The sequence below is a fragment of the Anolis carolinensis genome, chromosome 2 (assembly GCF_035594765.1).
Source record: "Anolis carolinensis isolate JA03-04 chromosome 2, rAnoCar3.1.pri, whole genome shotgun sequence".
NCBI classification, from domain to species: Eukaryota; Metazoa; Chordata; class Lepidosauria; order Squamata; family Dactyloidae; genus Anolis; species Anolis carolinensis.
The window spans coordinates 86,756,868-86,781,659 of NC_085842.1; the positions used below are offsets into that span (position 1 = coordinate 86,756,868).

A 24,792-nucleotide genomic window follows, 5' to 3' on the forward strand; every position below is an offset into this window, starting at 1 on the left:
CATGTAAAAGTCCTGCAGATCTTTCTTGGCAAGATTTGTTCAATAATAATAATAATAATAATAATAAAACTTTATTTATACCCCAAAAGAGGCTTGCCTTGGCTTTGCCCTTCTCTGAGGCGGAGAGAGTATAACTTCCCTAAAGTTACCCAGTGAGCTTCATTACCTGCCTTTTATCATAGTGGCACAATGGGGTAAACCCTTGTGCCGGCAGGACTGCTGAATGAAAGGTCGGAGGTTCGAATCCAGGGAGTCAGGTAAGCTCCTATCTGTCTGCTCTAGCACCCCATGCAGACATGAGAGAAGCCTCACACAGGATGGTAAAACATCAAACATCTGGGAGTCCCTTGGGCAACATCCTTGCAGATGGCCAATTCTCTCACACCAGAAGCCGCCCTGAGTCCCCTCGGGGAGAAGGGCGGGGTAGAAATATCGGAAATAATAAATAAAAACTTGCAGTTTCTCAAGTCACTCCTGACATGAAAAAATATCACTACAAGTTTGTCTGTGTCCTGTTGTGCATAGTGTGTGAGCAGATAAAGATACTGATATAATAAATGTAGGTACAGCCAAACAGAGCTGCAAGAAGTTTTGAATTATTTTGGAGACTTTGTTATGGCTCCAGGATGAAAACCTCCTGCACTTCAAAAGGTGCCAGTACTTTTTAGTCCATTAAGACTCATGGATCCAACAAAACAAATTCTGCTTTAGACTGGACCTATCCCTGTGGCTGATGAATTCATAGCATGCTATCCTCCCCTGCAGATATTCTCAATGGTAATTGTGATAACAAGCACTGATGGTATCAGCTGTCACATCCCTCTGTCAGTCCAGGTGATGCCTGTTTACCATAACCAAGTCAATTTCACGTGAGTTGGGTGATGCTGAGTGAACTGGGGAAAGGGGGAGACATAATGGCAGCTGGGCTCAAATTCCAGAGGGGTATAAGAAGATAGGATTGGCCTGAGTCGGCCTGTCACCCCATTCAGCAGCAAGACATGATAGGGAAGGTGTGCACTAGAACCCCCTACAACAAGAGCAAAGAATGCCATAGCATAAATCTCAGATCATGTCTGACTACCTTTGATCTGTGATTTACAGCATCCTATGTTATTGAGATGCTGCAGCTTTCTTGGCAAAATTTTACAAGCAACCATCTAAATTGTGTGGACATTTTTTAGACTGGCAGAGCTTGAGTCAGGCTACAGATTAGGACTTTGGGGACCCACACATTTCCTGCCCCCACCCAACTTGTCTTGTTTCATCTTATTCCCCCCATGGTTGTTTTTGTGACCCCCTCTGGACCTTCAACGTCATATTTATGCACACACGTCAAAATTCAGCAAAGATTTTATTCCACAACACCTCCTTCTCAACACACACACTCATGGAGGTGTCCAGGAGTGAGTTTTGTTATAGACAGAAAGCAGCCAGGCCTTGAAGCTACAAGGCTTTTCAATGCTAATCAAGCCCAAAAGAAGAAATATATTGTTTCCTTCATGATGCAGGGAGTCTTCAGTAGCAAAAACCATTTTGGAAAGCGCAGGGCCACTCCAGGAGATTATACAGGTCCGAGCCAATGCTGAAAATGTGGGAAATTTGCTGTATCAGATCATCTCTCCAAACACAAACTATTTCACCATTATTCCAGGTATGGAGAAACCACACCAAAAAGGTCTGGGATAGCCGTGGTGGTCAGGGCTGGCTGATCTCCACTTCTCTTGCTTACACCCAGATACAGGCATGATCATGAACACATACAACTTGGATCTGAAACGCAATCCAGGCTTAGCTGAAACCCAGCTGTTGGTGAAGGCCTACAACAAGCTTCATCCAAGTGACTTTGCTACTATCATGGTCAACATTACTGTAAAACAGCAGAATCTTGAAGGACCTCTGTGCTCTCCTGGAGTGTTTGTGTAAGTCTTCACAGATGACAGAACCTTGCAGAAACCCGAGCCAGCAGAATAATGTAAAAGTTAAAGGACCAGTTGTTTCAGAGTCTCTTTCAAGAAGGACTAGGAAGATTTCTAGTTCTTCATTCCTACATTTGAGTCTGCTGGGGCCCTTTCACGATGCACAATTATAGCGCTATGATTCTAGTTTAATTGCCTTGCTGCCATCCTGTGGAATTCTGGGATTGTAATTTAGGGAGAGGCATTTAGAAATCTCAGCCAGAAAGCTCAAATGCCTCACAAGACTACAAATCCCAGGGTTCTATAGGATGGCCCTATGGCAGTTAAACCACCATCATAGTACAGTAGAGTCTCACTTATCCAAGCTAAACGGGCCGGCAGAACCTTGGATAAGCGAATATCTTGGATAATAAGAAGGGATTAAGGAAAAGCCTATTAAACATCAAATTAGGTTATGATTTTACAAATTAAGCACCAAAACATCATGTTATACAACAAATTTAACAGAAAAAGTAGTTCAATGCGCAGTAATGTTATGTTGTAATTGTTGAAGTGGGAATGATTGTATATAGAGTTGTTTAAATGTAATTGAGTTATAGTGTTGCAATATGAGCTGGTGATTGCATCATGCACTGTCTGCTGTCCACTATGCGAGTGTGTAAAGAGTTAACTGTGTGTTGCATCAGACAGCAGGGGTGGTTATAAATAGCTTGCTGTGTTATCTGTTCTCCTCTCTGCCCTCTGCCTATTTGCACTCTCTATGTATATGTCGTCTTGAGAGTTTTCCGTTTGTCAGTAAACCTTTTATAGATAGCCAAAAGGCTGCAGCCTCGTTTATTGGTGCCAGCGTTTCTTCGTCGTTGATCTTCTGCTGCATGTGTGTTTATCCAAACCGCGCACTCTGACAGTAATTACTGTATTTACGAATTTAGCACCAAAATATCATGATATATTGAAAACATTGACTAGAAAAATGCCTTGGATAATCCAGAACCTTGGATAAGCGAGTCTTGGATAAGTGAGACTCTACTGTACTATGATTGAATAGTCTGAAAGGGCCCCTGGTTGGATTGTCTGAAGGCACATCTTTAAATGTGTCTGAGAAATCAGAGCACAAGAGTTGTGTCTTCTTTCTCCTGGCAGTATAAATTTAATAGCAAATTAATAAGAGTAGCCCTACTATAAAGCCTGTAGTATCTGAGAAGCAGTGAAGTGGGCAAGGGATAGGAGCACATGAGTTGTCCATTCAGGTTTCAATCCCTTTCCTCTGTTTCCTCCATTCCCAATGGATATTTTGTTTAATCCCCAGGACTGGAATTCCAGAGACATTCTCCATTGGAAGCCCCCTATGGAGTCTGTCTTGTAGCGATCGGGAGAATGGCAATAGTACCCTTCACTACCAAATGGAAGATGCACAAAGCCCTCGCTATAGCTTCAGAATGGAGGGCCCAAATCTGCTGGTAAAATCTTGGACTCAATCACTTTCTAATTTCTGTTAAGTTAGGAAGGGGGATAAATTATAAGTAAAGCCTGGGGCTCAAGTATGTTATTATCAACCTATCCAGCTGTTATTACAGAATTCAATGCAGTCTGGCCATGCACTAAATAGTCATTCAGTCCCAGGAAATACGATGGAACTTGACTTCCACTATGGAGGGCCTTCCCTCTCTCCAGACTATCTCCCTCTGGCCTGAATATAATTAGGTTCTGTGTGTGTCACAGAACTAAATGCCTGTGGATCAATGTCTACAGAGTCCTGACAATCCTCTACTTGGGTCTTGGTAGGTGAATACCACTTTGGATTATGATTCAGAAGTTATGGCCAGTCTTGCCTTCCAGTACCGAGCTGCTATTCTGGTGTCCGACAGTGGAAGCCCCCCACAAACTAGTGAGTAATGCTTCCACCCTGTCTACTTAATATTTGAGATCTTGGGCTCTAAAGAATTGGCTTCTTGTGATAAAAGGAAGAGGTGACATCCCCCATTGGTAGTGTCCAGGCTTCAGAAATGGCTCTCTGAGCTTGTTTGGAAGAGGTATATTTATTTAGTGTCTCTGCTGTCTGCATTGATGGACAAATTACTACTTGGACTAGCTGTTCAGGGAAAACATGCTGAGAACCAGAGCTAAATGACAAGCAAAGCTATGTATGTTCTGTGCTTTTTTGATGTGAAAATTCTGCAGGGAGATAGTTGATAATCCAAGCTCCACATTTCTAGAGATTACTTTACATTAATTTTAACTGTGATCAAAAGGATTGTTCTTGAAATTTATTAGGCAGTGATACAATTTAGCGAACCTGTTTTCTGTATATTTCATGAGAAATTATAGAATCATAGAATCCTACAGTTGGAAGAGACCTTGTGGGCCATCTGGTCCAACCCCCTGCCAAGAAGCAGGAAAATTGCATTCAGATTGGGTTTTAGTTTTATAGCAGAAGCTGACTTTTTCTGTATTTTTCTTGTGTACCTATTTGGCTTTGCCTCCCAACTTCCTCTCTTTCATAGTTTCATTTTTGCTTTTGTGAACCAAGGCTGCTTCCAAACAGCCAAAGAACATTTTGCCACTATTTTATCCTTTATTTTTAATTTTTTAAAATGGGTACAAAATGGTAGAAACAGTGGCAAAAATGGATGTGCTACAAGTAGAAGGTGACATTGAATCCATCAGAAAATTCCTTAAATGAGATGTGATTGTATTCTAAAAACCTCACCTGTCTGCATCCCTAGATACCTGAGTTGGAAGGGGAGCACAAGGATAATCTTGTTCAGTAGTTCTCAACCTGAGGTCCCCAGATGTTTTTGTCCTTCAATTCCCAGAAATTGAAGGCTGGGATTTCTGGGAGTTGTAGGCCAAAAACATCTTGGGACCCCAGGTTGAGAACCACTGATCTAGTCCAACCTCATTGTGTAAGAATGCATAACTCAAGCACCTCTGAAAGAAGCCCAACCAGCCTCAGTCTAAAGCAGTGGTTCCCAACCTTTGGGCCTCCAGGTGTTTTGGATTTCAACTCCCAGAAATCCCAGCCAGCTTACCAGTTGTTAGGAAGTGTGGGAGCTGAAGTCCAAAACATCTGGAGGCCCAAAGGTTGGGAACCACTGGTCTAAAGGCTTCCAAGAAGAGGCCAACAATCTCTATGGCAGTTCATGTCATTATTATACAGTGAATTTTTTTATAATGTTTTGGTGGAATCTCATTTCTTGTAATTTGAATCTTTTTGTTCATGTTCTAGTCTCTGAAGCAGAAGAAATCAAGCTTGCTCCATCTTTCATATGAGATCCCTTCAACTATTTAAAGATGGCTGACACGTTTTTTGTTTTCTCTTCTCCAGGCTAAACATACTCAGCTGCCTAAGTTATTCCTCACAAGGCTTGGTTTCTAATGTATTATGCAAGAAACTATGTAAAGTCCCATACCATTACTGTTGAGAATCCAATTTTGCTACATTCTGATCTCAGGGAGGTTTACTAAACACTTTCAAACCTATCTTTGTAGCCTTTTTTGTAGCTGGTTTTATAAGCCCAGTACTAAATTCCATTTGTTCAATGCAGTTGTGGTATTCTATAATATACACAGTCTTGAATCTCCCCATATTTTTTGACACACAGAGAATGTATTCGGGCTAAACTACAACCCACATCCCACTTCACCATAAACCTGAAAAGGCAAGGCATGGTAGTGTTATAGAGCAATTTAGAGCAGCATTGGACAGTGAGATCCAAGCTGTGAGTTAGGCCTGGTGAGAATAGAAGCCAATAATTTCCAGAATATAATTCACCAGGTTGAAGCATAAGACCACTGAGGAAAATTTATTTAATTTCAGCTGAAAGTGATGCCATCCTGCGATAGTTCGCCAAAATAAACTGGGATACGTAACATAGCAAAGCATGCACTTTTATACAGTTCTAGTTTTGAATTTCCTGCCTCCCGCCCACTATGAATTCTCTGATTTTGAACTATCTTTTTACAAAGTCCAGGGGGGGTCACCTCCGATCACAGTAGTGGGTGTTGATTTGCCAGTTCCTGCCAGAAGAAAGTGAGACAGTGACTAATCCTTCACACACACACACACATATATATATATATATATATATATATATATATATATATATATATATATCACCTGTCTCCAAGGACTTCGTCTTAATAGCATTCTAGTAGAAAATATTATGTAAAAAGAGGCCTTTAAGTTTGACATTAGGTTTGACATTTTAGTGCCCCAACCACTCTCAATGCATAATGACTGATCTGCAAACACATCAGGCAGTAGCCCAGCGTTGGGCTTGATTCCTGTCAAGCAGAGAAAGGAAATGTATGGTCCTCTAGATGTTGTTGGACTGCAGGTTCCATCGTCCTTCATAACTGGCTGTAACTACTAGATCTAAGGGGAGTTGCAGTCCACAACTTCTGGAAAGACACACATCCCTCATCTCAGTGTGGTCCAGCCCACAGGCCGCATGCTGCCCACCAATTCATTTTTGTTAGCCCTTGCCCTGCTTACTGGAAAATATTTTAATTTAACACTTGGAAAAAAGTTGTTTACCCTTCTTACTGCCTTGGGTTTTTAAGAAACAGACATATAATGACTATTCCTGTACTAAAGTTTGATTGGCCCTCGGGTAACTAAAGGTTAGACCACACTGCCTCATCCTTGTAAGGGATAGTGAGAATGTCAAGCCATTGACCATTAATATTGAAAACCAAGAGTGTAATCTAACTAAAGTTCAGTGATGTTAAATTTTGTTGATTTAAACAATTAGCTTTTCTATAGCACAGCCTTCCTCAGCCTGTTGCCTCCCAGATATACTGAACCAGCCAAATGACTGTGCTGGCTAGAGATGAGTATCAGAAGACTGGCATAGAGTAAAAGATATTTTTAGCAGCAAAAAAAATCTGAAAGGACTGGAGAAATCCTACAAACCATTAATACTTTTATTCATCATGGCTAATTGCCAAGGGATCATACTTATTATCAGTAGCACTGAGGAGAAAAAAATAGAGTGAATTATTTTTCACAGAAGACCCAATTAGTAGAGTACTGACAATTCTTGGCAGAGGAGGTTTAAAGGCTATTTACTAATATCAAATGAAGCAATCAAAAGAGCAGTTTTTGGCTGAGACTAATTTGGCCTTAGAACATGCTCCACAGGCTGCACATTAATAGAGACTGTTACTAAACAAATTTGCTGTGGACAAGCAGCAACTGTATGCAATTAGTGCCAAAATAAAATAAACAGGAGATCAAACAGAGAAAGCTCAACAAAGACCACCCTCAAAGGGACAGATAGTTCACACTGCAAATAACAATTGATTTGAAAGAGGAAACCTGTCAAGTGCCTGATAAAATAGAAACAGTAAAAATATATGAATGTGAGAACTGTGAATATTTGTGGGGATTTTCACAATCTGTGCAAACTGAATATTCATGAGCTAATTTCATTCATTCATACACAGTAGAAATCTCTATTCTCAATCTATTTCTATCCAGGGAATATCACCAAAAACTGCAATCTGTATTACAGTTTGGACTTGATGGCCCTTGTGGTCTCTTCCAACTATGATTCAATGATTCTACAGACATTATCTGTTGTATGTGACTATCTTTAGGATGGCTGCTCAGTCACTGGCCATTTTCTAGCCACTGCCTGCCTGCTGAAGTTCTATTATTCCCCCATGCTTCTTGGATTTGTTTCCATGTGCATTACAGCCCGGGTGCCTGTGCTTGTGACAGTAAGCCCAGTGAATGAGTACAGCCCACAGTGCTTACAACGGTCTTTCAGTGTACGGGAGGATGCTGGCTTTGGGGACATCTTTGGAAATGCCAGTGGCATTGACCGAGATTATCCTTTCAATAACATTGAATACAACATCCTGGGGGAAGAAACTGGATCTTCTACAATGTTCTATATTGGGCGATGCACAGGTAAGAAAGAGTGTTCCTGTAGGACCTCTGCATAGATACAGACATGGTTTTCCCAGCCCTAAAGGTTACTTACCTGTCACTAAAGATATCTTTCACCTCTTGGCTCACTAGCCGCACTTGCTGAGTCCCTTTGGGGAGAAGGGGTGGGATATAAATAAAACTTAATAATAACAATTATTTATTATTTTGGCTTAAGATAAAATATCTTTGTTCTCATGCATCCAGCCTTGGATGCTGTTTTGATCCCCGCCCCCACCTAGGAGCCCCCAATGACCTTTCCTAAGAGAATATGACACAGGTAGTGCAACACACAGCCCTCCAATCTTCTGCGGTCCATATACAAGACCAACCCCTTTTGACTACTGCACCACATTCACATCTGAAAAAAGGGTGGATGATAATGCAAATGATTAAAAGCAGTTCTCAATTATTGAGAATGGTTGTTAGTTGTAAACATGATGAACAGAGGCTCCATGTTTGGTATGTGTCACAGGGCTGCTGCATGTACTGGGCCCATTGGACTATGAAAAAGTGAAGGCATATCACCTGGCGATTAGCCTAAAAGACATCGATAATGGAGCAGAAGGCCCACGTTCCACACTGTGCAACATCACCATTAATGTACAGGTAACTGGAATATAGGTTGGAAGGGTATGGTTAGTGTATAGCTTTGAGAGCTATCAGACCACACAATACCCCTCACCAATCTCTCACAAATTGGGGCCCTTCAGATGTGTTGTACTGCAAGTGTCACCATCCCCATTTGGCACAATCAATGGACATCTAAAGATGAAGGGAGGGGCAGTCCAACACATTAGGAGAGTGCCAGATTGGGAGGGGTTAACCCAAGTCCATTAGCAAAATCTGAGAGCTGATCTAGTTTAAAAAGGAAGACCTTTGCTAGGGTTGGATCCAGGATGGAGCAGGACAAAGTTCAGCCAAGGCTCCACATTCAGTGGAGTTGGGGGCACAGATTCCCTGTGGAAGCGAAAAACTGAATAAAGAAGCTATAATTTGCTTCTACATCTCCAAATTTCTAGGTTCTTCAGCACGACTTTGGTCACCTTTTGCTGGAAGCTGATCATAGAATCGTTCTCTATAGTAATTTCTAGGTCCTGCAGTGTAACTAGAGGAAGTTGACTGTAGAGTTGCACTGGAGGACATGAAGATTCCTAGAGAGAGCATTTAAATCAAATCTGTGACTAGTTAAATCTGCAAATGTCACCCTCATTGCGCCTCCGATGGCGCAATGGGTTAAACCCTTGTACCGGCAGGACTGCTGACCAACGAGTTGGCGGTTTGAATCCAGGGAGAGTGGGTGAGTTCCCTCTGTCAGCTCCAGCTCCCCATGCTCCCCACCCTCCTCTCCTTCCGGAAAAACCTGAAAACCTGGCTTTTCCGGAAAGCCTTTGATGAGTGAATTCTGTTGGTTCAAGTTGTCTGCCTACATAATAATAGACCCACTGATTCGCCTTCTTATTGTCATTATTGTCATTTCTAGTACTTTAATGACTATGTCAATTACGTAACTACCTCCCCCCGATTTGACACATTCGCCCTTTGGCCTAGACTTGTGTTTTATATCTGTTTTTAACGCTTTTTCCTGCAATATTGTTTTTATGATGGTTTTACTGATATTGTTGATTTATTGTTGTAAATTTATGTGTTTTGATTTGTTTTTATATTGTGATGTTGGGCAAGGCCCCATGTGAGCCGCCCCGAGTCCCTACGGGGAGATGGGGCGGGATACAAGAATAAAATTATTATTATTATTATTATTATTATTATTATTATTATTATTATTATTATTATTATTATTATGAGGGAAGCCTCCCACAGGTAGGTAAAACATCAAACATCTGAGCATCCCCTGGGCAACATCTAACACCAGAAGTGACTTAGTTTCTTAAGTCACTCCTGACATGAAAAAAAACCCCTCACTAATGTGGAGGGCCAACTGTACTATAAAGTTTCATTAAAGGTCTCCCCTCACTTTACAAATCAAGGCAGCATTTGATCCCCGGCATTCTGATCCTGGCTATTCTATTCTATGGTGTACAAAAAATAGTTGGTGTGTGAGTGTGAAGCCTACATTATAGTTTCCTACAACAAAAGAACAAGCTACATATAGCTTTATGTTTGTTTGATGCTCCACATATTTTTTTTTAAAAAAATGGAAATAACTGTTCCTGGTTTGAAAGTGTTATTTCTTGTTTAATTGTGCTGTACTTACTTTAAAAGTAGTTGTTATCCTCCAGAAAATTGGTTTTCGTGGTTGCCACAAACTATGTTGAGTTGGTTGAGAATCTATGAGATAGTCATTGAAAAACTATAGCAATGATTTTTATGGTAGAATCAATTAGGAAATGACATTTATAACCCAGGAACAAAAAACTGTGTTACATAGTGTAATCCACATTACATTGTGGATGAATGGTGTGTGTGTGTGTGTGTGTGTGTGTGTGTGTGTGTGTGTGTACACCCGATGGGTGGGATAACTGCTTTCCACATTATGAAGCTTCCCTCAATAGGGACGCTTCCTTTTGTGCCAGTAATAATGAATCGATGCCAATAATAATTACAGGAAAAATCAAACAAACAACTTTTTGAAGCTCTCTGTATCAACTAGATTTTGCATTAGTTATCCTTTTTGAATACAGCTCCCAAGCAGTCATTCTGATTGAGGAATTCTACATATTGTGGTTTTTAAAGTGTAGCCTGTTCAACATTGACAGAAACACATTCAGTTCTCTCTTCATTGGCTCAGAGTAGAATATCATCTGATACCAGATGCATTGCCAGGTACAGAAAGTAATCTCTATTTATTCATTGCCCCACGCTGAAAGCAGCTTCTGCAAACATCTTGTTCAATGCCATCCTTTGGTTCTTGTTCACCATATGCAGAGCATTGCAAATGATAAAAAAGTCTGATAATAATTAATATTCCACTTCAGGCAAAATGAGAACCCCAATGCCTGAAGGAATTCCTGCATAAAATATTCCTTTTTGGAATGTCATGCTGATTGCAAGTAGGAGAAGAGAATTTTAGAAAATAGTCCATCCCGGGGACATTGTGTAAGCATGCTGAGAAACATGGTCCTTTTCTTTATCCCCAGGATGTGAATGACAACCCTCCTGTCTGTGACCCATCATTCTACGAACGCTCCATATATTCCACCCAGGCCCAAAGCTTAAGCCTCGTGCAGTTGGTTTGCAGTGACCTCGATGTGACAAGTGAACTGACCTACAACATTGTTGGTGGTATGGAATAAATAAGGGAAAATATTCGGGTTCAGATTTAAACTGAGGTGGAGACAAGAGCAGTGGCTTTTTCATCCTGGCTTGTCAGGCTTTAGCAAACTTGGGATGCATGGCAATAGTATGACCTGGAAATGTGACCCCAATTGTGGTCAAGTCAGAAGGGAAATAACAAGAGAATATGAAAAGGCTCGCCTGTGCGTGGAAGGGATGGCTGTCAGTTCTGCCTGTGATGACAGACTTTGAGCATATCTTCACCAATCAAATAAGCGGGTATGCTCATCACTGCTTCTCCTCAGGAAATTCTGAGAATCAGATTAATGAAACACAGACTAGGAATCTTCAACAATATTTCCTTCGCCCTCACAAGCTACAATCCTCAGGATCCTGTTGGAGAGGTTATGACAAGTTAGACTGATATAAAATGAATAAAGGTTGCAAGACCGTTATAAGCTTTCTTTTTTTGGCTCTGTTATTGCAGGCAACATAAATGGACGTTTTCGCATGGAGGGTAACAGGCTGTTCCCTAATACCTTTTCTTACAACCCTGATGGTATTTTTGACCCCCTCACTTTTAAGCTTCTTGTAGAAGTGACAGACAGTCGCAGCACACCTTGGTTCAGCACCACAGCCATCGTTCTTGTTCATGTGACCCCCTGGACCACAACTGTGCCTACTACTACCACCAGTACTACGGTAAGGGATCAGATGCAGACATGCTGTAACAAGAAATCTCACAGAGTTGAGCTGAATCCCTGGAGTTTTTATGCCTTTTCCATGCATCTCTTATATATGCAGCTCATTCGAAGCACTCAAGCTACGAAGTTATCAGTTATGAATGTTGATTTTGTCACCAGGTGACATTGGTGGCAGAACAGTACCTTCTTTCTGACGTGCGCTTTGATTTCAAAAGGAATATAATCCTACTAGTTTGGACCTCTCAGTAGGTTTTGTAGTTCTGGATATTCTACTTTCATTTTTGTATTTCCAGACAGTGCCCAAAGAACCCATCATTTTGCACAAAACCAAAGAATATTGGGCACCAGATCCCTGGTTTGTGGTGGTTATTACTCTCACTGGAGTTCTTCTCCTTTCTGCCTTGGGTTTGTTATACTGGCGGCTCTGCTGGAGGTGAGTTTCCATCAAGACTTCTATATATGTTCTTTTTTGATGGCAACTGCTGACTCAGATTTTGGTCACTGGCAGTGCTATTTCTATGATACATTCTGGAAAGGGAGTCGGCTACAGAGAAAAATGAGCAATCTTTAACAAGAAAGAAATTGGTTTACTTTCATAGAAGATGCTTCATAATCATCTTAGGTACTCTAAATGTCTTAAGCTTTTGTAGTTGCAGTTGCTTTCATGCCCCCAAACCTGTCCATTACTTTAAAATACGTATACATTATTGTGCCTTGTTCCACATTGCACTTATGTGGGTGGTTATGAAGAGAGGTCAAAGTTCACACTTCTACTGTTGTTTGGATTTCAGGAAGGCACCAGGAATTATGTCCCAACCATTACTTCAGAATAAGTAAGAACTCTTATGTTTATCACTTAGTTCTATGCATTGTGGGGAAGTGGTCATTCTCCTTGTACCTCTTCAAGTGTCTTGTGTTTCTTGAGGCAGAGCTAGAGAAAACTGAAGGTAAAGTAGTAAGCTAAGGAGTTTCTCATGGGCTGTTACAGGCATAGAGAAACGTTCCTACAGATGTTTTGGATTACAATTCCCATTTATCATTGGCCCTTACTATTGGCCATGATAGATGGGTTGATGAGTATTATAAGTCAAGAAACCTGGAGGACCAAAGGCTCTCCATCCCTGGACTGTATGTCATCATAGCCATTGGCCACACACGACTAAGCAGGTCCCGATTATTGTCATTGATATTGATGTTTGCTCGGCCAAAATGTAGCAGGAATACTATCTTTAGAGAGCACTGTGTACGCTATACTAAAATTGGCATCCCAGCATCTATATTAAGGATGCACATGTAGCTGTTGACTTCATCCATACTTGCTTATCTTCCATTATTCTGTTTCTACTGTTTGTGAAGAAGCACAATGAGCTATGTAAGGCACGGAAGCCCTACTCTTAGCCACTCTAACCTTCTGAATTCCTTGCCCTGCTGAAATTTCTCCAGATATTATTTGACATGATTTTGAGGCTTCCATGAACAAAAATGTTTTGCCTCAAAATACACTTTAGTAGTTTGTGGGAAGCATTTCTACTATGTTTGCCCCCCCCCCAAAATCCTGTGCCCAGGAATAGCCTTTTTTGAAACGGGAGTTAAGCCCCTATGCCTCCTAAAGGTTGTTTGAAGATACTTTGTGGATGTGGTGGGTGGTATAGCCCCTTCCTTAAGTGGGCTTTTAGTCTTTCAAGCTTGTACACTCCTGCTACAGAGTCTATTTTTACAGATTTGGGGAAACTAAGGGCACATCTGCACTGTAGAATTAATGCAGTTTGACACCACTTTAACTGCAATGGCACAATGCTATGGAATCCTGGGATTTATAGTTTGGCAAGGCATCAGCAGCTTTGGCAGAGAAGGTTAAAGAGCTTGTAAAACTACCACACCCAGGGGTCCATAACATTGAGACATGACAGTTAAAGTGATATCCAAGTGCATTGATTTCACAGTGTAGATACAGCCTGAATACTTGAGTCATACCTTGGCCCAGCTTGTAATTATTTATTTTGGTATAGAACAACTGGGCCAGCGCTTGAAAAATATATTTGTGCAAGAAGTCCCAGAGTCTCCCAGCCAGCATGGCCACGGGTCCAAGTGAACACTTTGTCTGCCATTGGCTCTGATAGACAACCCCAGAAAGGCTGATAGAGCCATCTCTTACGTTCTACAGGGCTAACGGGCTGGAAAGAAATTACATCGTGGCAGAAGTGCCAGGCAAAGGGAAAGGAGCCAATGAGGTGCCGAGTCTGGTATGGCATGTATGCTTTGAATTCTTTTCTACTTAGATGCTGTTTATCTTCTTCTAAACAGGACTTTGATTCAGTGACAGTAGGCCTTGAGATGATTCTGTTCCTGTGTGTCATGATCTTGCATGTCTTGCAGCCAAGAGAGTACCACAATTTACAAGGTGCCTGTTTAATGGAATAGGCATGGCAAAACTTTCCTCAAAACAAGAGGACCACCAAGAGGAGAAAAGAGGGATGGACAAAACAATTCAGTGTTCAAATGAAATATGAATAGGGTTGGTACTCCTCATCCACAGATTGAACCATCCGTGGCTTGGAAAATATTCAAAACAAAATTCTAAAAAGTAAACCTTGATTTTGCCATTTTATATAAAAGACAATATTTTACTATGCCACTGTATATAACAGGACATGAGCATCTACAAATTTTGGTATCCATGGCTGGCCCTGGAACCAAATCAGACGAGAACTCAAAGGTTTTACTGTATAAAAAACATATCAGCAAACAATTATGCTATGTAACAAAATTTGAAAAAATTTCTGTTCCTGGTTTGGAAGTGTTGTTTCTTGTTTAATTGTGCAGTGTTTACTTTGAACGTACTTGCTATACTCCAAAAACTTAATTTTTGTGGCTGTCACAAACTATGTTGAATTGGTTGAGACTCTATGAGATATTCATTGAACAACTAGCAAAATGTGTTCCAGGATGTCCCGCAAAAGCAAGGTTTTTGCAGTTTAATAAACCTTTTTCCATGCTTTTATGGTAAAACCAATTAGAAAATGATATTTATAACCCAGGGATAAAAAAAATCATGTTACATAGTGTTATATAAGTGAAAGGAACCCTATATAACAAGTAACAATAAATATGTAAAGTGTGTGGTGGGACACACAACTCACAACATAATGTAGCAGAAGGAAAAACTGAAATGAATTTAAATTTAAAAAGCATTTCCGCCTCTTTTATTTTATTCTTCCCACTCTGATAACTGGAGTGCCCTCTTCTGGTAGATTAGTGGAATGGATAAAGGAAAAGACGAGGAAAAGAAGTATGGAAACGAAACAATTAATGAGGCAGTGCCATTAAGACTGCCTGGTTTTAATTTTCATATGAGCTTTCACAGATTTAAACCACTTCTTTGGATGCAGTACCCAGTACGATTGAGGCCACAAAAATAAAGCATAGGATGGGATATCATAGGATCTAGAAGGATGAAAATTTTCAAAGAGCTGCTTAAGGTGATATAGGTCCATTTCTTTACAGTGGTCAGTTAATGTTGATGTGTGACAGTTGTAGCAGAAGTTAATCTTTCTTCCTTTTTTTCTTCTCCTTTCTTGCCTCCCTCATAGCCACTCCAGTTTGATGGCCGTGCTCAAGACCCTGGTGAGTTTAATCTCTGTTTTGTTCTTTATATTTTTGAAAGCAATCTCAAGGTACGAGGAGAAAACCTAGTTGTTCAACCAATCAATCAATGCAACAAATGGAAGACAAATTGTTTCCTCTTTCCACATTTGTGCTTTCATATCAATGTCATTCTTTCAGGTAAAACTGTATTCACTAGAAAGAGGCTGAGAAGTGTATTTTCTCTCACCTTGCAATGTGATCCTGTCAGAGCAAGCAGCAAACCCATCATATGTATAACTAGTTACCACTTCATCTTCTGCACAGATGGGCGAATGTCAGGCTATGTAGATATCTTCCAACTGTAGTGGCTCTTGGGCTGGAAGCTTAGATCTAGAGACTGCAAATTAAATGAATGATAGGCATGAATCTTAGCAGGGCCTCCAGAATTTCCCTGTTGTCTGAGATGCCACAGGCCACATGAGTCTCCATGTTTGTAGCGAAGCTTTTCACCACAGCTGTGAGAAGGCAACAGCCGTACATACCCCAAAGGGCTGTACCATGAAAATGGCCGTCGCAAAAGCATGTTGTAGCAAACAAAGAATATATACCTTTTGCTTATCTAAAATTGGCCAATGGCTGAGGGTCTTCCTCACCTTCCACACCCACTTGGCATAAGTGATACCAATGACCTAACTTGTTTACTCTGAGCTTTCTTCTCTTCTTGGAACTTTCTGGAGAAAGGCACCAGCTCACAGGAAGGGAGGGGCATATGCAGAGGCAAAGCTACATAGGCAAAAGTTTACTATTTTCTGGCTTATGGTCCCTTCAATAGCAATTCTGGGATCCCTGTTTACATATCCAGCTGCCAAGCTGTATAGAGCAACAGACCGACCTTTCCTAGACGGATGTTTCAAACAGCCATTTTTGTACTTTCTAATGCAGATGCTCTTGACCTGCAGTGAAACGTTTTGGTACAGTAAAGCACCATTAGTCCATGGTTTGAGCTAGGGATGTGTGCTTAATTATACTACTGCAAAATGAGCTCTGACCTATTTGAATCATGGATCTTCGTTGCAGTTGCTGGTAAATAGAGGGTGAAGGGTGCATCATCATTGCAGAATTAATGCAATTTGAGACCACTTTAACTTCCATGGCTCAATACTATTGAAGCATGGGACTTGTAATTGGGAGAGCATCAGAACTCTTGGTAGAAAAGGCTCAAAACTCTGAAAAACTACAACTCCCACAATTCCATAGCATTTAGCTATGGCAATTAAAGTGGTGTCAATCTGCATTAATTCTACAGTGTGATGCACCCATAAAGGTTAAAATTAGGGACTGGACTATGGGTAACACTTTCCCTTGAATTTTGTTTCTAGTGACAGGCCAATATTACCTCTTTGACAGCAGCACTGGAGCACGGCGCTGGGTGTGATCATGTCTTTTTTCATGTGAAGGATTGCAGACTGCAGTGAGGAAACAAGATGAAGAGCAAATTTGCTGAACGAATTTGCAGCAATGCAAAATGCATTTACGTAATCTGTACCTACTACAGTATTTATCTTGAGATAGAACCGCATTATCTGCTTTGAACTGGATTATATGAGTTCAAAGCAGATAATCTGGATTGTATATGGCAGTGTAGAACATGTGCACATATACGATACATTTCTTCAGTCTATTTTGTTTTTCTTTTGGCCCTTCCCAATGAAGTACCATGTATACATATCTTTGCTTTAGCATTAGCTGTTTAGAGATACTGATATCATAATGTTAATGTTAATTGTTGCCATCTCAACCCATCTAATTTTGCTGTGATTTGATTAATATTAAAAGATAGCATCAATCAGTGCTCCAGGCTACTATGATGTGTGGACATTTAATAAAGAGATATTGTAGTATTGTGACATTTGTGTTGGGAGCATATTTTGAAACGTAGGCAGGACATAGGTTTGTTTTCATTTACAATATTACCATAAGAAATGTCTTGATTATACCTAGAATGCTTTTCTCTGAAACAAATCCTCAGACATCAAAGACTGAGGTTATATAAGTTGTGAAAAATTAGAATTCCCCTTGGGTCTTTCCCATCAGCCTCCCTTCTTACCAACTGTGGAATTCCTCCAAGCTATAATCTTATGGCGGTCCCATTAATGTCACAAGGATTTCTTCAATAATGAGTATTCAGAGGTGGTTTTCCCAGTCCCTTCTTCTGAAACCTTGCCTTTAGCAACCTTGATAGTCTCCCATGCAAGTACTGACCAGGGTTGCCCCTGCTTGGCTTCCATTATCAGACAGGATTTGGTGTCTTTAGCATATTTAGACTTTGTGTGTGTGTGTGTGTGTGTGTGTGTGTGTGTGTGTGTGTAATACTGCTTTAAACATATATCAATCCATGCTTGGAGGGTGTGTTGGCTGTGTTATCATAAACAGACAAGAATCTTGACTACTATTCTGTTTAGTTTCCTAGATTCTGTGCCATAAACCTGCATACTTGGCAGAGGTTAATGTCTGGTTTTTGCCTACTGCCCACCTGTTCTGTTGCTCTTCTTCCTTGCTGCCACTGCCCATTCCCTTACCCTGTCTGAGAAGGCAATGAAGTTTTTTTAAAATCATGTCAAAAGCGACTTGAGAACATACTGCAAGTCGCCTCTGTTGTGAGACAATTGGCCATGTACAGAGACATTGCCCAGGGGATGCCCGGATGTGTTACCATCTTGCTGGGAGGCTTTTCTCATGTCCCCGCAAGATAGAGCTGACAGACGAGAGCTCATCCCATCTTGCAGATTCAAATCAGCAACCTTCTGGTCAGCAACCGAACCTTCAGGTCAGCAGTTCAGCCAGCACAAGGGTTTAACCCAGTGCACCACTGCAGCTCCTTTGCACAATGAGTGAAAATATGAGACACTGGAACAATATCCTGCGTTTGCCTTGTGTTCTTCTTCTTCGTGCTTGTGTGCATTAGGTTCAGTGGGAGAAGGTTTGCATTCGCAGTGATGAGGTAGAGGACCTCTTAGCAAAGAGTCCCCCAATAGTTGAAGCCAGCATTGTAGTGCTTCCTGGAATTAATATCTAAATGACCATTTCCCCCCTCACCCTAACTTCAAGTAGCAAGATCATACTACTTTAGCTATTCTGATTATACCTTGTCAGGCATTTTGCCATGAAATTGCTGTCTCCGCTGAGAGCTCTTTAGTGCTGGAGAACAAAACAAACTGATGCATAAGTGCCCTTTGGGAGCATCTAACTGAAAAAATGATAAGTTAATGTATTAAATGCACGTGCAATGTTTGGACTGTGAAAGTGTGTTCAGTGTTCCATTGTAGAGTAAAATAGTGATTTCTTTAACTAACCAAAAAGTAATCACTTCAATAGAATTACAGAAATATTATAGTTTCAGGATCTTTTATTTGTGTATTTTTATAGAATTTTAAGCAATTGCAAGGTCTCTTAGATGAGAAAAAGCAAGAGAAGCAGTATCAACTACAGCTAAGCTTAGAAATACTTTTTAAAATTACAACTCTCTGAATCCTACAGCTATCATGGCCACTGACGCAGTTTCTGACTATGGCAGAATAACTGAGAAATGAGATCTGGTACAGAGGAACAAGAGCTCATAGAGGAACTTTTAGTCCCTGTTAGTTTCAAAATGTCCCTTTGTTTTTCCATTAGCTATGCAGAACCACACACTTGTCTCTCACATAAGAGCAGAGCAATGGGACAAGAAACAAGAGTTCAAAATCTGCTGAGCGAAGGCCAGCTGGCATGGTTTGGCCTCCCCATTCTGTTTTCCCCATCCTTCTCTAATGTTGCCACATGTGCGATCTCCAGCTGACCAGAAAGCTTACCTTCACACACAGCTTTTGAAGAAGAAAAGATTTCCATCAGATGAATATCTGGCTCTTGCCATATTCATCTGTTGATCTACCTTTGCAGAGTTAGCCATCACAGTTCCAACTGAACACCAGAATGCACAATGGTGCTGAATGTAACAAAAAGAGAAAAAGTACCCATTTTTAAAAAATAGAACTAGATAAATGGGGAAAAACGTGGACTGTTGACTTAAAGAAAATTCAGTGATACGACCTTAGATAACATTTTTATAAAATGATGAACAGGTTGTACCTGACCCTATCAAATCTAGCTAAAATGTATAAGGGAAGAAACAATAGGTGCTGGAAATGTAAATAACAGGAAGGCACTTTCTTCCACATGTAGTAGTTTGGTAAAAAAGCAAGAGAATGCTGGGGTAAGGTAGAAAAAAAACACTGCAAGAAATTTTTCAATCAAAGATACAATTGGAGCCTGAATTATTTTTACTGGGAATGTCAAATAATCAAACAAAATAATTAAACAACAAATTATTGCACTGCATGATCATAGCAGCAAGAATAGTATACGCACAGTTCTGGAAGAAGGCAGACCTCCCAACAACAGAAGAGTGGATGGTTAAAGTCTTTAAAATAGCAGAAATGGACAAAATAGTAGTCCATGAATAAAGAAAAAACACCCAGAAAACTTTATCAAGGACTGGGAACCATTTCTAAACTTTGTAAAAAGAAAGAAAAGAAAGAAAGAAGAAAAGGTGCTTTAAGAATGCTTCATAATTTAACCTGTTAGAATTGGTGTAGGGAATTTATAAATAATAACAATCACATCAGAAGAAAGAGTAGAAAAACAATGTAGTAAGGAGGAAGAATGAAATTATATATGGTTGTCTCCAACCCAAGGGACGGGGAGTCACTAAATTGGGAGGAGTAGGAAGACGGGAGAGTATAACCAAATACGAATTTTGTATAGATGTTAGGAAATACTGTACTAGTTCATGCGTATATACATGTATATAAATTTGTTTCACTGTTTTTTATTAACATGTACCATAAATGGAAAATAAAAAACACAATTCACAAAAATTATTTTTGATTTTTGTTTTATTTTAAGAATGAAATATATAGTTTAAATGTTTTTTTCTGGCATTTTCTGTATGGTTTTAGATCTCTTCTCTAACTGTATAAAACATTCATAACATTCAGAGTAAAAAAGGGTGCCTGTATAAGATAGAAGTCAAGAAAAAAATCCATGGAAGGAGACCCATTGAACTGGATTATAGGGACAGACTCTAGACCAGTGGTTTTCAATCTGTGGGCCGTGGCCCAGGAATGGGCCATGAGAACTAAAATCCGGTCCACAACCTCCTTTCTCTTTATTTTATTTTATTAATTTTTATTTCCACTCCTTTTTGCAGAGCTGACCATTGCATTGGGTAGACCACATCAGGTCTAGATTATTAAATATGGTATTCTGCATGCGAGCAGTTGGTGACTACTGGATGGCATATGTTCTGTTTCAGAAACTAGAGCTGATGTGGTCTAGCTAGTGCAATTTTCTGAAACATCACCCCCAAATAACCAAGCTGAATCTAAAGTTGACCAAAAACTGATTTATAACCCTTCTGGCACTAATGTTGGAGAGTGATCCCTGGTCAAGTGGGCCCTGGTCAAAAAAAGCTTGGGAACCATTGCTCCAGACTGATATAATCCAGCAATGCAATTAATCCACATTCTGAAACTGGATTATAGGGCCGTATAGATCCAGTCCATATCTCACCATATGAGACTCCTGGGACTCTGAAGTCCTTAGAAAAGGCCACCACCTCATAAGCAAAAAGAAAAAAGATGTGTGTGTGTGTGCGTGTGCAAATACCAGTATGTGGCTGACCCAAGCTCTAGAAGCCCCTTCCTAGGGAGGCTGGGATGCTCCTTTCTTACTGCTTTCTTATATCAGCAGGCAAATATTATTTTCCCCAACAGACTTTGAGAACTGAATTGTTCCTAAAAGGAAAAAGGAGCTTTTGAATTGAACTGATTTAAAACTGCTTTTTAAACATTTACTTGTACATGTCTTAAACATGTTTACTGTTGTCAAAAGTTTATTTTCAATTTATTGTTGCACTTTTTATAACAGTATTTGCTGACTTGCAGTTCTAGGGGGAAAGATGCAGTATATAGTATGTGAAGGAGAAGGAAGCAATTGCAGTGAAGTCATGACCACCAAATTATACAGCTTTACAAGGGTATCAGACATTTTAATGTAGGATAAAGATTTGTATGGCTTCTTTAAGCACGTTAGCTGTATGATATCCATGATCATCATCAGCATATCTATAAATATCAGTAGCTGCAGAACAACAGGAGGATTGGGTTAGCCCATCAGGTTCTCCTTGGGGACTTCTCATTGTTGGAAATAGCAACCTCCCAAGCCTTTCACTATTTATTTACTAACCTATATTCTATGTGTATGTTGATTTACCAGTTTGACTGGCCTCCTTAGTTTGGGAGAGGTTATAGACATTATAAAAAGCAGTTTTATTTGAAAAACAACATATGTTGTTTACTCACATATATCTTGTATTAATTCACCGTATGGGCACATTTCTTATTAAAGTTCAGGTATAGATAGGATGTAATTCCTCTGTGTTAAGTACACAGGGTACCATTTTTAATAGTCCATAGTCTTTAAATATGTTCAGACTCAGGGCTCCATTTTGTATTCAGCCTGCTTTACACTCAGTGGAGGTGGATGCAAATTTGCATCAGACCTCAGTAGAGGTGGATGCATGTTGCTATTTGGACTTCAATGGAACAGTATGTTCTTGGACGTCAATGAAAGCAGTTTGCATCAGAGCTCAGTGGAGGTGGATGCATGTTTGCTTATGGGCTTCAGTGTGTACAACTATACTTAAAGACTATGGACTATTACGAATGGTACCCTGTGTACTCAATACAAGGAAGTATATCCTATCTATACCTGTGGCACAGGCTGGTGAGCAGCTTCTGCAATAAATCACTCTGACCATGAGGTCATGAGTTCGAGGCCAGCCCGTGAGCACCCGTCAATAAAAAATAAAAAATATAGCACCTGCTCGTTGCTGACCTAGCAACCCGAAAGATTGTTGCATCTAACAAATAGGAAATAAGGTACCACTTATAAAAGTGGGGAGGAAAATTTAACTAATTTACAACGTTGGAATGAGGAAGTGCCATCAGAGTGGATGATGAAGCAGTTGCTCCCCCCTGTGGCCAGAATCGAACATCCCCTCAGGAGAAAGTTAAATTGCCTCTGCGTCTGTCTGTCTCTGTCTCGGTTCGATGTGTTTATGGGCATTGAATGTTTGCCCTGTATGTGTATAATGTGATCCGCCCTAAGTCCCCTTCAGGGTGAGAAGGGAGGAATATAAATACTTTAAATAATAAATATACCTGAACTTTAATAAGAAATGTGCCTGTATGGTGAATTAATACAATAATGTATGTGAGTAAACAAGGTATGTTGTTTTTCCAAAGAAAACTGTTGTTTTTTTAAATCTCTGAGTGCGTATGTTAAACTAAGAAATTTCAAGGGAGTGTATATCTTTTGGGCAATTACAACTGCAACTGCAATTTCAACTTCAAAGAAACAACCACCCTCTGCTAACCAAATATATTTTTGTAGTGGCAAATCTTTGTCCTTGGCAGTTCAAAGACACTGCTCTTCAGTTTAACAGCGGAGTTACCTGTGTGCCATTATTTATTTATCTGTGGTATTTATATACTGCACTTCTCAGTCCTGAAGGAGACTTAGCGCACTTCACAGTATTGCAACAATTCAGTGCCCTTGATAAAAAAACAATACAAAACATCAAAGTTGACCCTCCCCTAATAAAAATTAAACATTATTAAACACATCACATTAAACAACACCATATAACATATGAATGCTTATGAATATCACTTGTTCAATGGGTTGACTTCTAACAAGATCATGTTTATCTTGAGTAGTGGTTTTCAAAAGATGGTCTCCACATGTTCATTGAGATTCACATTTACCAAACGGATATGACATCATATTCTCTTTTCAATAAGGTTATGATTGCCATTTATTTCCAAAGAGACATGTGCCTGAAGACTGGGTGCAGTCATTTCCAATAGATCCAGGCAGGTTAATGTTCTAAGATTAAGCACATAGCGTTTTCTTTATTTGGAGAGAGGCAGGTGATTCCTGATGGGGTCAGGAGAGGAGCAAAGATAAGCAAAATCCCTGCACAAACAGGCAGGCCAAGCCAGGCCAGGGTTCAGCCTGGATACGGACAGACCCTGTAGAAGAGCCGGATGGCCTGTTCAGAGATAAAGGTGGAATGCGAAGTATTCTAGTGGCGGCAGGGGTCAGAGACCACGCTGAGGGGAGATAACCCCAGGACCACTTTTCTCGGAAGGATCAGAGGTCAGATCTTCCAAGACCGGCCTCAAGGTGGAGGTAGATATTAAATAGTGAAAGGCTTCCGTGATTGGCCGGCAGTGCGTGGCCCGGCAGCCAATCGACAACCGCCGCCACAACAGGTTGCTTGCGTCACGTTTCCGCAGCGTGCGTCGGAAAACTAAAGGCGGGGTTCCAGCCGAAAGGGGCGTGAGGAAGCTGGAAGAGCGACAACCGCGTTCTCCAATAGAAACCACACGTAATTGAAAACGGGGCCTGTCTCGGAATGTGATTGGGGGCTGTCCCGAAGAGGAGGACCTCGCGCAAGATGGTTGCTATGACGGCGGAATGCCCACCTTCCCGGCGCCGCCATCTTGTTGTTGATTCGAACCGTCGGGAGCGGGCGAGGGGAGTGCAGGAGCCGGCCTGGGGGGACCCAGGAGCAGCGCCCCCCGGCCGGGCAGGGCAGGTTTGCGGTAAGCGTCGACGCCGGGCCTCTCTGGCGGGGACGGTCAGGGAAGGCGGCGGAGGAGCGGGCGGAGCAGGGAGGGTAAGGCCGCCTTGGCTGAGGGGGTAGTCTGAGGCTCTCCCTGCCATAGTAGCCCCAGCAGGTGCCAGGATGGCCGCCTCTTGCAGAACCCTAGGCATGGAAGAGACCCCAAGGGCCTATCCGAGGCATGGGCCTTTCCTCCAGGTGTTTTGGACTCCCAACTATCACCCTTCCTGACAGCCTCAGGCTTAAGCTGCTGAGGGGGAAAAGGAAGGGGCCTGAGGCTGTCAGGAATGGTTGGAGTTTGAGTCCAAAACACCTGGAGGGAAGGCCCAAGTTTGCCCATGCTTGGCCTATCCAGTCCACCCCCATCAGCCATGCAGGAGCGCACAACCAAAGCACACCCGACAGATGGCCATCCTGCCTGTTTTAAAACCGCCAAAGAATGAGACTCCACCGCTTTCCGAGGTGGCTCTCCTTTCTCTGGACAGCGCTTCCCGTGAGGAAGTTCTTCCTAATCTTTAGGTGGAATCTCCTTTCAATTTGAATCCATACCTCCGCGCCCTGGTCTTTAGAGCAGCGGGAAACAAGCCCGCCCCCTCCTCAATTTGACATTTGTTCAGATATTTAGACATAGTTCTTATGTCTTCTCTCAGCCTTCTCTTTAAGCTAAAGGTTCCCAGCTCCCTCCTC

At 41.1% G+C, this 24,792-nt stretch overlaps 2 protein-coding genes across 2 annotated transcripts in view; both read left to right on the forward strand.

The window, feature by feature from the left end:
- Positions 1 to 17,284, forward strand: part of cdhr4 (cadherin related family member 4) — a 33,430-nt gene extending 16,146 nt beyond the window's left edge. The window contains exons 7-20 of the mRNA XM_008105005.3: positions 766 to 869; positions 1,509 to 1,651; positions 1,736 to 1,919; positions 3,226 to 3,376; positions 3,702 to 3,804; positions 7,621 to 7,836; positions 8,330 to 8,463; positions 10,953 to 11,097; positions 11,576 to 11,790; positions 12,086 to 12,225; positions 12,584 to 12,625; positions 13,957 to 14,035; positions 15,383 to 15,416; positions 16,757 to 17,284. Of these exons, the coding sequence (XP_008103212.2) occupies positions 766 to 869; positions 1,509 to 1,651; positions 1,736 to 1,919; positions 3,226 to 3,376; positions 3,702 to 3,804; positions 7,621 to 7,836; positions 8,330 to 8,463; positions 10,953 to 11,097; positions 11,576 to 11,790; positions 12,086 to 12,225; positions 12,584 to 12,625; positions 13,957 to 14,035; positions 15,383 to 15,416; positions 16,757 to 16,812 (1,746 nt within the window). The 3' untranslated portion in view covers positions 16,813 to 17,284. The remainder of the gene's footprint in view (positions 1 to 765; positions 870 to 1,508; positions 1,652 to 1,735; positions 1,920 to 3,225; positions 3,377 to 3,701; positions 3,805 to 7,620; positions 7,837 to 8,329; positions 8,464 to 10,952; positions 11,098 to 11,575; positions 11,791 to 12,085; positions 12,226 to 12,583; positions 12,626 to 13,956; positions 14,036 to 15,382; positions 15,417 to 16,756) is intronic.
- Positions 17,285 to 23,927: 6,643 nt separating this feature from the next.
- ip6k1 (inositol hexakisphosphate kinase 1) overlaps positions 23,928 to 24,792 on the forward strand; it is a 45,498-nt gene continuing 44,633 nt past the window's right edge. Inside the window, exon 1 of the mRNA XM_008105002.3 lies at positions 23,928 to 24,085. The gene's annotated coding sequence lies outside the window, so the exon portion shown is untranslated. The remainder of the gene's footprint in view (positions 24,086 to 24,792) is intronic.